This window comes from Pelophylax lessonae, assembly GCF_965119305.1.
Source record: "Pelophylax lessonae genome assembly, chromosome: 2".
Classification (NCBI taxonomy): domain Eukaryota; kingdom Metazoa; phylum Chordata; class Amphibia; order Anura; family Ranidae; genus Pelophylax; species Pelophylax lessonae.
The window spans coordinates 612,035,651-612,049,088 of NC_138769.1; the positions used below are offsets into that span (position 1 = coordinate 612,035,651).

Consider the following 13,438-nt stretch of genomic DNA (forward strand, 5'->3'; position numbering starts at 1 on the left):
TCCCATCCCTCATGCCTTTACTGCTTTGAGACATCCCACTCAGCTAATGGAGATGAGGCTGCGTCTGTCGACGGACGATAGAGAAAATAAGGTTTTTGTAAGATCTTACCATAAAATCTTTTTCTCTGATGTCCATCGACAGACGCAACACCCGCCCCTCTTTTTGGGGTTGGTTATTTGTTCTCACTACTTTAAACTAAACTGATGTGCTGAGTCATGCAGTGGGGGGTTTATGCCGAGAGGGACAGCCCCCTGGGCGTGTTTATTCAAATTTTTTATGCCTAGACTACTCCTGATGGGAGGAGCATAAACCCACTCCGCTAATGGAGATGAGGCTGCATCTGTCGACGGACATCAGAGAAAAAGATTTTAAAGTAAGATCTTACAAAAATCGTATTTTTTTCGATACATATAAATCTCTTGACTATTGTTTTATACATTTCTTTTAACAGATGTCCTAGATTTTGGATTGCAATGTCATACTGTAATGTTTTGCTGCATTTGCGGCAGATAAGACAGCATAAGAAAACAGGATCTCTTTTTTTTATTTTTTTTTTTATTTTATTTTTTTTAGGGTTACAGCCACTTTAAGATTGTGAGCAACAAGGGTAACATATATATGTATATCTTTAAAATAATAAATAAAATAAACACATTTTTTTTTAAATTGACCCCAAACTATTATTGTTCAACCTTTTAATATAGGTAATAGATTTAGCATGGATTACTGCGCTTACTAAGGAAGAAAAAAAAGAGAGGCTGCAGGCACTCCAATACAACAATATTGTTACTAACTTATATACTCCTTATATTTGCCGCGCTCAGAAATGATAAAGTCAGATTTCTCCCACTTGTATAGCAGTTATTAAAGTGTAAACATTTAAAGTGATGAGTGCATAAAGTAAACCTCAAACCAATATGATATATATCATCACATAAAAGCTTAAACTATTCCTGGGTCAAAAAACACTCTATCTACATTAAGGTTCCATTCACACCTGAGCGTATCATTTTTCAGGCGTTTTTTTGGGGCTTTTTTTCAGGCGTTTTTTGCAGGTGTTTGAAGTCATGCATTGAAATCTAACAAAAACGCTTATAATCTGCCAAAAAAGAAGCGTATGTACTTTTTTGAGCTTCAGGCATTTTGCTTCAGGCGACAAAGCGCTCAGATGTGAACAGGGGCCATTGAAATGAATGGGATTTTGCTTGTTGGGCGTTTTGAGACTTCAGAGATGAGCGTTTTACGAGCTGAAATACGCTCAGGTGTGAACAATGCCTTTAAAGATGAGGAGTTGGTAAACAAATAAATAGGGGCTTAGTGCAAACTGTGCAAAATAGGAAATAATAAAGTGAGAAATTGTCAAGGAGCTGAATATCAATATTCTATCCAAGGTGGGGGTCACTATACCTCTCAATGAGTATTGACCACCTCCACAACTTGGTACAGCTCACACAATGGCAGTGTATATGTGGTATTTCCACCAAAACAAATTAATAACTTATATTGAAGTGCAATAATAAAGTCCACTTAGTGAAGAAAGAGTGTCCAAAAGGTTAAAGTGTTGATCTCCTAGTGAAGTCCACCAAATACACCAAGTGTATCTCAAAGGGAAAGAACAGGTAAATCTCCACCTGTGTAACTGCCACCACAAAAGGCTCAGGAGCGCTTAACGGAACATGTGAACTCTTTATGCTTTTGGCACAGAGTCATACAAGCAGTAGGTTAAAGGTCTCCTAGGAAACGACCATCACCAGTAAGCTTCTCCTCTGGTAAGCCAAATTCACTCAGATATACGTCCTTTCCCCAGAATTTAGGTCCTCAGAGAACGAAAGAAAGCCTCCACATGGTGTAATAACTCATGGATAATTATATTTATTAAAGGTAGAAAACTTACAGTGTAGAGGATGAAAAACGGCAATGTATAGTGATCACAATCAGTTGGTACAAGCGCAATAGGGTGGTAGGTTCACTGTAACCCTTAACCCTTTTAATATCAGACATGATGGGAAAAAAAATTATTCATTTGCTGAGTAATCGATCAGTAGGTGAAATTACAGTTAAAGTAAAACTTAAGGCAAAACTTTTATTCTAATTGTAGATTGAGTAAGGGAGGGTTATAAACCCTGTAAGGTTTAATTTTCCCATCTGTTTCCCAACGTGGAGATAGCCAACACAGGAAGTGAGCAAAAATTCCCTGTATTAGGGCAAAAATAATGTTCTCCCTAAATACTTACCTGACCCAGCGCTGGATCTCTTCTCTCCACTTTTCCTCTTCACACAGGGACTCCTGATGCTCTGAGGAGTAAGCCGGGAACAGGGCCAAGCCACGCTGTGTGTCTATAAAGCACAGCTCCATAGACACACACAGCTCAGTAGTGAGCATGCATATGTGCCCTCATATGGGGGCACACAGAGAAGGGGATGAGCCAAGATCGCTGGCAGAGGACCCCAAAAGAGGAGGTTTGGAGTTGCTCTGTGCAATACTAATGCACAGAGCAGGTAAGTTAAACATGTTTATTATTTAAAAAACCTTTAGCAACTTATTAGGACAAAGCATAGCACAAAATATAAACGGAATGAATCTCTTACTAATCTACCACCAGTAAAATCAAATCTATTTGGTATGTTTTATATTATCATTTGTTCTGTGTTATTGGGAGGCCTGCTTGTCTGATGAAATGTTTTTGTTATCAGTGAGAGTTTTTCTTCTCTTACTGCAGACAAGGCGAGGGAACAGCTTTTGATGACAATTTCTGGTTGGATCTTAATTACCTTGAGGTGGCTATGGCAGTACAGTCCTGCTCTGCCCACTTCACAGCTTTGCTGTATGCTGAAATCTACACCAACAAGATCAAGCTGGATGGTGAGCAAAGAAGGTGAGTGCTTTTATATAGTTACATAGTTTGGTTGAAAAAAGACACAAGTCCATCTAGTTCAACCAATAAAAGGGGGACATTTTTTTTTTTTCACAATTCTTTCTACACAGTCCAATACCCACAGTTGATCCAGTGGAAGGAAAAAAAAACCTGCAAAGCATGATCCAATTTGCTCCAGCAGGATAATAAATTCCTTTCTGATCCCCCCAAGAGGTAATTCGATATATTCCCTGGAAGAACTGTACCTATAAATATTAGTATCCAGTTGAAATATGTACATTTAGGAAAGAATCTAGGAATTTTTAAAAGCAATCTACTAAACTGACTATAACCATCTCTTGAGGGAGTCTATTCCACATTTTCACAGCTCTTACTGTGAAGAAGCCTTTCCATATTTGGAGATTAAATTTATTTTCCTCGACATAAAGAGTGCCCACTTTTCCTCTGTGATGACATAGTTGGTAAGGTTGAAAAAAATACAACAGTCCATCCAGTTTAACCTATGGTGTGTGTGTGAATGAGTTAACGTCATGACTTTGAAGTGAATACCTCAACACCAAGTTCACTAAATGGACCACTTATGTATTTATACGTGTTGATCTTCTCCCACTCTTAATCTCTTCTCAAGAGAGAATTAAATCAGTTCCTCTAATCTATCTTTATAGCTGAGCTCCTCCATGCCTCTTATCAGTTTGGTTGCCCTTCTCTGCACTTTCTCCAGTTTCCCGATATTCTTTTTGTGAACTGGTGCCCTAAACTAAACTGCATATTCTAGATGAAGTGTTACTAATGATTTGTACAGGGGAAAACTGATATCTCTCTGTGGCATTTACAGTATAGCACTCTTAACATAAGAAAGATTTTGATCGCTTTGGAAACTGTGTGCCTAGCCCTGTGTTTCTCTAGACTATGGGAGGTGCTTTTACTAGGCAAAGGCATGGATCCATGTCCCTGCTTTGCAGGAACGCAGGACCCATGCCTTCCCTACTGACAGAATGGCAGTCTGCCTTGTTTACATAGGCAGACCGCCATTCTGCCTCTCTGCTGAATCATCAGCGAGTGCCGGCAAACATCTGGTACCCGCTGCTGGGCTCCCACTGTGATCACACACATGCATGTGCCCTACCCGGAAGAGCCAGATCACGTATATATAAGTGATCCTGCACACAGCTGCCACCCTGTAGCAGTATAACTGCTATGGAGTGGTCCTGAAGCAGTTAAGCTTATGATCTACTGGAACATCCAGATCCTTCTTCAACATTTGTATCCCCAAGTTGTCTTCCCCTAGTATGTATGATGCATGCGTATTCTTAGCCCCCAAGTGCATAACTTTACATTTATCATCATTAAACCTCATCTGCCACATAGTTGCCAAACGAAACAGTGCATTGAGGTCGGGTTGTAAGTTGGAGACATCCTGTAAGGATGTTATTCCACTGCATAGCTTGGTATCATCTGCAAAAACTGAAATGGTACTTTTAATCCCAGACCTTATATCATTTATAAATGTATTAAAAAAAATAGGGGTCCCAACACTTAACCTTGGGGTACACTACTGATCAGTGGCAGCTGGTGTATATGGTGCGCAGGGGCGCCGCCCCACCCTTCCATGCGTCTGGCCCCCTAATCTACATTCGGGGCGCCAGATGCATGGAGTTCAATGGGGATTTTTTTTTTTTTTAACCATGTGATTAGAGCCAGAAGCTCTCACAGGCTAAAAAAAAAAAAAAAAAGGGTGGGCTCGGGGCGCAGAGCACAATAGTGATGTCACATGGATCCTCCTCCAGGCCAATCAGGAAGCTGGTCATGAGACCCGTTTCCCGATTGGCCAAAAGGAAAGGCCATGCTATTGGCCAAAGAGGAGGGAGGAGACGCCAGGGAAGCCGCCTCCCGCTGTCGCTGCCAGGGGAAGCCGCCGCCCGCTGTCGCTGGCAGGGGAAGCCGCCGCCCGCTGTCGCTGGCAGGGGAAGCCGCTGCCACCGCTGGAGATTAAGCTGATGGGAGGCTTCTAACGGGGCCAGGCAGGAGTGTTCCAGTGCATCTTTAGCGCTTTAATGTAAGTGAGCCGGCGATGGGGGAGGGGGGTGTGTGTGTGAGCTGGTGTGGTCCGGGTGGGGGGGAGGTATGGTGTGGTCCGCCTGACGACCAAACCCCCCCCTCCCCCCGGCCCATGGAGCACCAGCCACCACTGCTACTGATGACCTTAGACTATTCAGAGTAAGAATCATTAACCACTACTCTCCGAATATGGTTTTCTATCCATTTAGAAACTGATTTTTCCAAGCCTGTAGACTTCACCTTGCACATTGGCCATGTGTTAAACTGTGTCCAACGCTTTTGCAAAATCCAAGTATACTACGCCCACAGTCACCCCTCTGTCCAAGATTTTACTTATCTCCTCATAAAAAGAAATCAGATTTGTCTGACAACTTCTGTCTTTCATTAATCCATGCTGTCTGTTACTTAAAATATTTTTCTCTTTCGTTCATTGACAGAGACAGCTCCAGAATATTCTTGACCTTTGGGTTATGCTGCCCCCTACAGGAGTTGGATACTAGGCAGAAAAAGCTTTACCACCCCTATGGGGCAGTCCCAGGAGATATACTTCCATTCTCAGCTTTTTTCTGCCTAGTCTGCCTAGTTCCTAGCATTTTTTCCTTTTTTAAATGGAATTGTTTTTTTTTTTTTTTATTGTTTTTCTGTTTCTGTAAGAACTACAATCAACTGCTGGACTGGGCAACGGACTGGATATTCTAGATCCTTAAGGTTTTCCTTGTCCAACCAGCAAGCGCGGGCAGGCCTCAGCTCCGCGCTAGGTTGGCCGCGACATAACTCTACTAGACAGGGGCTGGCTTGCGAGTTAAACGTCTCGCGAGGGCGCATACGACCTGGTCCCGGCCTGAGTCGCAGCGTGCCTCCTGGCCGACAGCACCCCCATTGTGATGGAGCGGTGGTCTGTCCAGGTGGTGCCCACCCTGTTCTATGGTGTGCTAAGTCGTTTCTCCTCTCCCCTGGTGGTCTTTTGAGGTGGACGTGGGCTTCTCCCTGGGACGGTCTGACCCCCGGGTTCCCCTCCCTTCCCCCCAGCCCCGGGTGCAGTTATGAGCTGGCTGTTGCCACATGCTCTTAAGGGGGGCTGGTTGGAGTTGCTGCTGACCGGGTTTTTCTGGTGTGCAAAGGGGTGTTAAGCAGGGTTCCCTCCATCCTGGGGGTTGGTGTCTAGGGCAGAGATGTACTCGGGGCTCCCTGCAGCAATTGTTGTTTTACCATCCACAGATACGCGCCTCACGTGGCCGAATCCGGACAAAAATTTAGAGCCGAGACTTTGGTCTGCCACACGTTTACTGTGGCCTGTTTGGGACTCTGTCGGAGTGGGCCAAAATTTTGCACCAGGATCTGGAGGAGGAACCGCTTCTCCCTGCCTCTGCGGAGCTGGCGGACCAGTTGGTCTAGGGGTTGCAGTGTGTCTGTGATGGCTCTCTGGATGCGGCTCCCTTCGTTTCTAGACTGTCCGTGACAGCAGTGGTCCTTCGGTGCAGGATATGGCTAAAATGCTGGTCTGCGGACCAGACTTCCAAGAAGGCCTTATCTCATCTTCCCTTTGTGGGGAATCGCCTGTTACAATCCTTCCTGGATGATATCATTAAGCAGGATTTCAAGACAAGGGATCCAAGTCTATAAGGACCTCCTCCGGAGGTTCCGATAGGACCTGGTCTGGCCGAGAGCAGGTCCTTCCGGACCTGTGGACCTCCCTGATTCAAGACAAGTGGGTCCACGAGTTGATTCGGTCCGGCTACAAGATTAAATTTTGGGCTTATCCTCGAGAGCTTCTTTCCTGCCAACCTGTGTTTCTCCCCAGACCGCATGCGAGGGCTCTTCAGGGCGGTGCAAATCTTGCTACTACAAGGAGTGATTGTTCTGGTTCCAGAATCGGAAAGTTTTTAATCAAACCTGTTTACAGTTCCCAGGAAGGAAGACAAGGTATGTCCAATCCTGGACCTCAAAGCTCTGAACTGCTTTGTGCGGGTACAGATATTCCAAATGGAGTACATTCGTACAGTTGTGGCATCCCTACATCAAGGGGATCTTCTGGCCTCTATCAATATCAAGGACGCTTACCTTCGATATACTGTATATCGGTCATCCTCCGCTTTGCCGTGGGCGAGGAGCATTATCAATTTGTGGCATTACCCTTTGGTCTCGCCTCAGCTTCTCGGGTCTTAATAAAGTGTTGGCCCTGGTGTTGGCATTGTTGCACCAACGGGGGGTTGCTGTACTGCAGTACCTGGGCGATCATCTTCTGCGAGCAGTCTCCGCTCTGACCGACAACCTGAAGGTTACTGTGTGGACTCTGCAGGAGTTCTGTTGGGAATTGAATTTCCAGGAATCTGCTCCAGTTCCATCCACCAAGTTGGATTATCTGGGTCTGCTTCTGGACTTGGCCTTAGCAAAGGTGGTTCTCCCATGGGACTAGCTCCCAAAGCTACAGGATGCCATTCAGCTCCTGTTGTCCAGCAGTCAGCTCATCTCTCAGGACTTGCATGCGGGTGCTTGGTCTGATTGTGTCTACCTTTTGAGGCAGTTCCCTTTGCAAAGTTCCACACGAGACTTCTGCCTGCTGGGACAAGAATCAACAGTCTCTAGACAATCTGGCCCTGTTGAACCGGTGTACGAGAGGGTCCCTGATTTGGTGGCTTCTCTTTCTGGCGCTTCGACAGGGAAAAGTCTTTCCTTCCCCTGCACTGGAGGGTGGTCACCACGAAGGCCAACCTATTAGGGTGGGGTGGTGTTCTCGGCATCAGACTTTGTCTGGCTCGTTCAGGGGTGTCCGGTAAGGTTTCTATCAGACAAGGTCACGGCCGTGGCTTATGTCAATTACCAAGGAGGCATATGAAGTGTCCTGGCGGCTCGGGAAGTAGCCGACATTCTAAGGTGGGCAGAATGCTTCTTTCTAGCCCACTCTGCTGTGCATATTCCAGGGGTGGAAACTTTGCAAGCGGATTATCTCAGTCGTCAGGCATTGGACTAGGGAGAATGGTCACTTCATCCAGAGGTGTTTCATCAGTTGTGCCTCTGGTGGGGAGCTCCTGAGGTGGACCTGTTGGCCTCTCATCTCAACAGGAAAGTGTAGAGGTTTGTGTCTCGGGATCCTCTGGCCAATGCCACAGACGCACTGGTGGCTCCTTGGGGCCAGTATTGTCTGAGATATGCCTTTCCCTCTCTAAAAAGTTCTGCCAAGACTCCTGTGAAGGATCGAGGCAGAAGGGATTCCGGCCATCCTAGTGGCTCCGGACTGGCCTCGCCGGTCTTGGTACGCAGATCTAAAACGGTTGGTCGCGGATGCTCCTTGGAGACTTCCCCTCAGAGATCTATTGGCCCTAGGGCAAATCTTCCATCTTGCTTCACAGTCACCAGCTTTAAATGCCTGGCTGTCAAAAGTCAGGTGCTGAAGGACAGGGGATTGTTTGAATCAGTGATTCCCACGCTGCTAAAAGCTAGCAAATCTATCTCTAGGAAGATTTACCATTGTGTTTGGAAAGCGTACATTTTGTGGTGTGAATCTCTTGGGGTTCATCGCCACTCCCTTTCGGTGGCTCGGAGTTTGGCTTTCCTCCACCGAGGTGTTGAGCAGTGTCTGGCCTTGGGTATCATCAAGGGCGGTTTTCTTTTAACGTCCCTTGGCCACCCATTCTTTGTTTCGCACCTTTATTCCGGTGGTTCACCACTTGGCTCCTCCAGTGCGGTCGCCTTGGGACCTCACTTTGGGGCTGTTAGTTTTCCAGAAACCGCGTTTTGAAAATATTCATGGGATTCCTCTGCTTACATTATCCAAGAAGGTAGCTATTACTTCTGCACACAGGGTGTTAGAGCTGGCAGCGTTGCCTTGTCCTTCACTTTCCCTGAAAATGATTGACCGCATCTGCCACGACCATTTCCAGATGAATCAGACAGATGATGGTGCAAGCCTGTTCAATTAAGGGTCAGGTTTCTCCTTTCCCTGTTAAGACGCATTTCTACTCGGGCGCTTTGTGCCTTTTGGGCCTCCCATCATCAGGCGTCAGTGATGCAGGATTGCACAGCGGCCACCAGGTCATCTGTGCACACTTCTGCAAAAATTTTAAAAGACGATGTTTTGGCATCTGGGGATGCTGCTTTTGGCCACAAGGTTTTGCAGGCCCCTGTTTAAGAGGACCTGGTCCTCTTTGAGGGTGTATTATTTTCAGGTGAGCTCCAGTTGTTCCTGGTTGAGCTCCATCTTACCTGGTGTGCTAGGCTTAGCCTTAGGGAATTTTTTTCTGCTGTGTTTTTTCCCACCCCCTGCTTTTGGACGTCCCAATGGTCAAGAAGATTCTGGAGCTGTTTCCGTCAATGAGCATCAGAGAAAAGGATTTTACGGTAAGAACTCATCTATGTGGTCTTTTATTGAACTCTCCAGTATCTTCCTAACTGTAGAAGTTTAACAGGTCAGTAGTTACTTGGTAAACACTTTGGTCCCTTTTTAAATATAGGCACCACATTGGCCTTATGCCAATTCAGTAGTACTATGCTAGTCATTAATGAGTCCCTAAAAATTAGAAACAATGGCTTTGAAATGACAGAGCTCAATTCTTTAAGGATTTGTGGGTGTATGCCATCTGGTCCAGGTGCTTTATTCACGTTTATGCTATCTAAACATTTCTGGACCATATTCATTCTTTATGGGCCCTGAAACAAATGTATTAATGATGCTGTTATATAAGCAAACTGTCTGAATTTTCTAATCTGATATCTTGGGGTGTTTTTTACTGTCAGGGGCACTTCCAATGCTCGCAAGTCTCTGAGGTTTGAAGAAGAGAGTCAGACTCTGACCATTGCCAGCATGAGTGAGAGAAGCAGAGAGGAGACTGGGATAGGTTTGCAGGTACGTAATAAATAGAAAAGTAGATAATTGTGTATTACTTATGCTTTTGAAAACTATTTTGGTACAAATTTGCTATTAAAAGCAAGTTGCCGAACTTTCTTGACCAGACATCATTATAACCTAAATGGCCAAACCAAATAAGCAGCAATGTATTAGTTAATATGACTATAAATCAGTATATTTTTTCTGCTACAGTTGAGTAACAAAGCTGTTGCCCCCTCCCCAGCCTGTGATTGGACAGTGAAAGGAGAAGCAGCAAATTGAGGAGCTTATCTTGCTCATTCTTCTTACTACTCCTCTAAGCATGTCATTTTTTTTGCAATTGGCAGGGGCATGATTGTTCATACACTGCTCAAACAAATGAAAGGAACACTTTATATTCAGAGTATAGCATCAACTCCTGGGATATTGATCTGGTCAGTTAAGTAGCAGAGGGAGTTGGTAATCAGATTCAGCTGCTTTGGTGTTAATTAACAGGTCCACTAGATGGGTAACATTAAGACAACCTCCAAAACAGGAATGGTTTTAAAGGTGGAGACCCCTGACGTTTTTCCCCCCTATTTATCTTTTCTGACTGTTTTTCACTAGTTTTGCATTTGGCTGGGGTCAGTGTCACTACTGGTAGAATGAGGCGATACCTGGACCCTATAGAGGTTGCACAGGCAGTCCAACTCCTCCAGGATGGCACATCAATACATACCATTGCCAGAAGGATTGCTGTGTCTCCCAGCACAGTCTCAAGAGCATGGAGGAGATTCCAGGAGACAGGCAGTTACTTTAGGACAGCTGGACAGGGCCCTAGAAGGTCCTTAATTCATCAGCAGGAACGATATCTGCTCCTTTGTGGAACAGGATGAGCACTGCCAGAGCCCTACAAAATGACCTCCAGCAGGCCACTGGTGTAAATGTCTCTGACCAAACAATCAGAAACAGACTTCATGAGAAGGTGGCCTGAGGGCCCAATGTCCTCTATTGGGCCCTGTGCTCACTGCCGGGCACCGTGGAGCTCGTTTAGCATTTGCCATTGAACATCAGAATTGGCAGGTCTGTCACTGGCACCCTGTGCTTTTAACAGATGAGAGCAGGTTCACCCTGAGCACATGTGACAGATGTGAAAGGGTCTGGAGAAGTTGTGGAGAACATTATGCTGCCTGTAACATCATTCAGCCTAAACAGTTTGGTGGTGGGTCAGTGATGGTCTGGGGAGGCATATCCATGGAGGGACACACAGACCTCTACAGGCTAGACATAAGAACCCTGACTGCCATTAGGTATCGGGATGAAATACTTGGACCCATTGTCGGATCCTATGCTGGTGCAGTGGGCCCGGAGTTTCTCCTGGTGCACGACAATACCTGGCCTCATGTGGCGAGAGTATGCAACCAGTTCCCAGAGGATGAAGTAATTGATACCGTTGAATGGCCCCCCACTCTCGCCTGACCCAAATCCGATTGAACACCTCTGGGACATTATGTTTCAGTCCATTCAACACCACCAGGTTTCAACTCAGTCTGTTCAGGAGCTCAGTGATGCCCTGGTTCAGATCTAGGAAGAAATACCCCAGGACACCATCTGTCGTCTCATTAGGAGCATGTCCCGACGTTGTCAGGCATGCATACAAGCACTTGGGGGCCATACAAACTACTGAGTACCATTTTGAGTTGCTGCAATGAAATGGACTAGCCTGCTGCATTTTCTTTTCATTTTTTCACTTTGATTTTCAGGGTTTTCAGTGTTTGAATTCAGCTCTCTGTAGGTTGATAATTTTAATTTCCATCAAACAATGTTTCATCCTTTTGTTCCTAACACATTTGCAAGAATCCAAACAAAGGTGGACCTCTCTAGGTAGAGTATGATTCAGGTGCAGGTCGGATCCGGCATCCAGATGAATAATCAAACATACAAAAAAGGTGACTGCACTCCGAAAGTTGAAATCAAAAAGGAGTAATTTTATTCTTCATCACAGACATCAAAAATAAGACTGGTAAGACATGGGACAGGTGAAAGTTTGACGCGTTTCACGACACAAAGGGTCGCTTACTCATAACCACAGTTATGAGTAAGCGACCCTTTGTGTCGTGAAACACGTCAACCTTTCACCTGTCCCATGTCTTATCAGTCTTATTTTTGATGCCTGTGATGAAGAATAAAATTATTCCTTTTTGATTTCAACTTTCGGAGTGCGGTCACCTTTTTTCTATGTTTGATTGTTCCTAAGTTCCTAACACATTACCCAGTCCATATCAGTATAGATATCCAGCATGAGATTTTTCCCTATTGAGATCTGATGTGTTTTCAAAGTGTTCCTTAAATGTTTTTGAGCAGTGTATAACATACCTTTTTTTTAATGTAAATCCAATTAAATTAAACTAAAATTGAGAGTAATGCATACACATGCCTTCATGCCTGGGTCTGTTAAACTACAGATTTTGTGTAGGAAGGGGTTAAATAATTCTTCCAGCCCAAAATATTTTATAAACTGAATGTTTCATTGCCAATCTCACTCCTACATAGTCTGTATAAGATTGTATTGCGACATTGTGATTTTGAATGCAGTGTCACACTATATTCTGAAATTAAAGTGATTGTAAAATATTTTTTTTTTTAAAAACAACAAACAAGACATACTTCCTTGCTCTGTGCAATGGCTGACCAAACCTCCTCTCCTCAGATACCCACCAGAGTTCCGGGCTCCTCCTCTTCTCGGTGGTACCCCGTAGGAAGCCACTTCCTACAGGATCCCACCTGCAACCACTCCGCTTTAGTAGACTCAACAGGGACACTGAACGTAGTTGCATGTGTATCCTCTAGTGACAAATAGATGATATCTATGTATGAATACATCAATTTTAGGATGTGGGAGTCCTTTAAAGCTTTGTTTCCACTGTATTAAGCTCTTTAACCGGAGTTCAACTTTATATCCATAAAATGCCCTGTTTTGCTTGCGTTTCTAGCAAGGGTTACTTTGCGGTACAACCAAGGAAACTTAGACCTTTGTGGTGTATAAATGTGCTTTTACTATAAAAAAAAACAATCTGTACATACAAAACTATTACAATATTTAGGAGCATAATATAATACAAGACTAGCAGATACAGATAAAGATAAAGCAAATATACTTAACTAAAAAGAAGATTGCAGCCATGGAGTCCCGTTTGCTTTCGCATATGGCACAGAGAAAAGTCAGCAGTCATCGCTTCATGGATGTTTCGTTTGAGACTCACTTCTTGCAGCTTTGAGCAGTCATTTAGACTTGTGATTAAGGAATATATCATCCCTCCAAACCAACACCATTTGTCCTGAGGACAAAAGGGCTTTTTATCCATTGTTTGGACAGTGACTTTGAAGGGGGGGGGTTAGGCTTGGCCAAACTTCCTTCCAAGTCTTTACAAAAGAATGGTAACTTTAGTGAGCCACTGTTAAATATGCAATTTCCACAACACTCCACCCCTTGGCTCACAAATGACATAATGCCTCCAACTTTACATAAAGACATCTAATAATTCTCCCACCCCCTGGTTTATCTTAAATAAAACACAATGGGGGAACTAACTAAAATACAACCCCACCTATAACTATGAAGGTATTTCAGTCTTTGGCTAAAAGTTCATTAGAAAAGTCCAATCTAACGTTCTTTAGAAAACAAGTCCAGGCTTGTAA

General features: G+C 44.4%; 1 protein-coding gene across 2 annotated transcripts in view; it reads left to right on the top strand.

The window, feature by feature from the left end:
• ATM (ATM serine/threonine kinase) overlaps window positions 1-13,438 on the top strand; it is a 276,722-nt gene that overhangs the window by 146,959 nt on the left and 116,325 nt on the right. For both annotated transcript variants that reach the window (XM_082248434.1, XM_082248435.1), the window contains exons 38-39: window positions 2,722-2,877; window positions 9,670-9,778. In XM_082248434.1, the coding sequence (XP_082104560.1) occupies window positions 2,722-2,877; window positions 9,670-9,778 (265 nt within the window). The remainder of the gene's footprint in view (window positions 1-2,721; window positions 2,878-9,669; window positions 9,779-13,438) is intronic.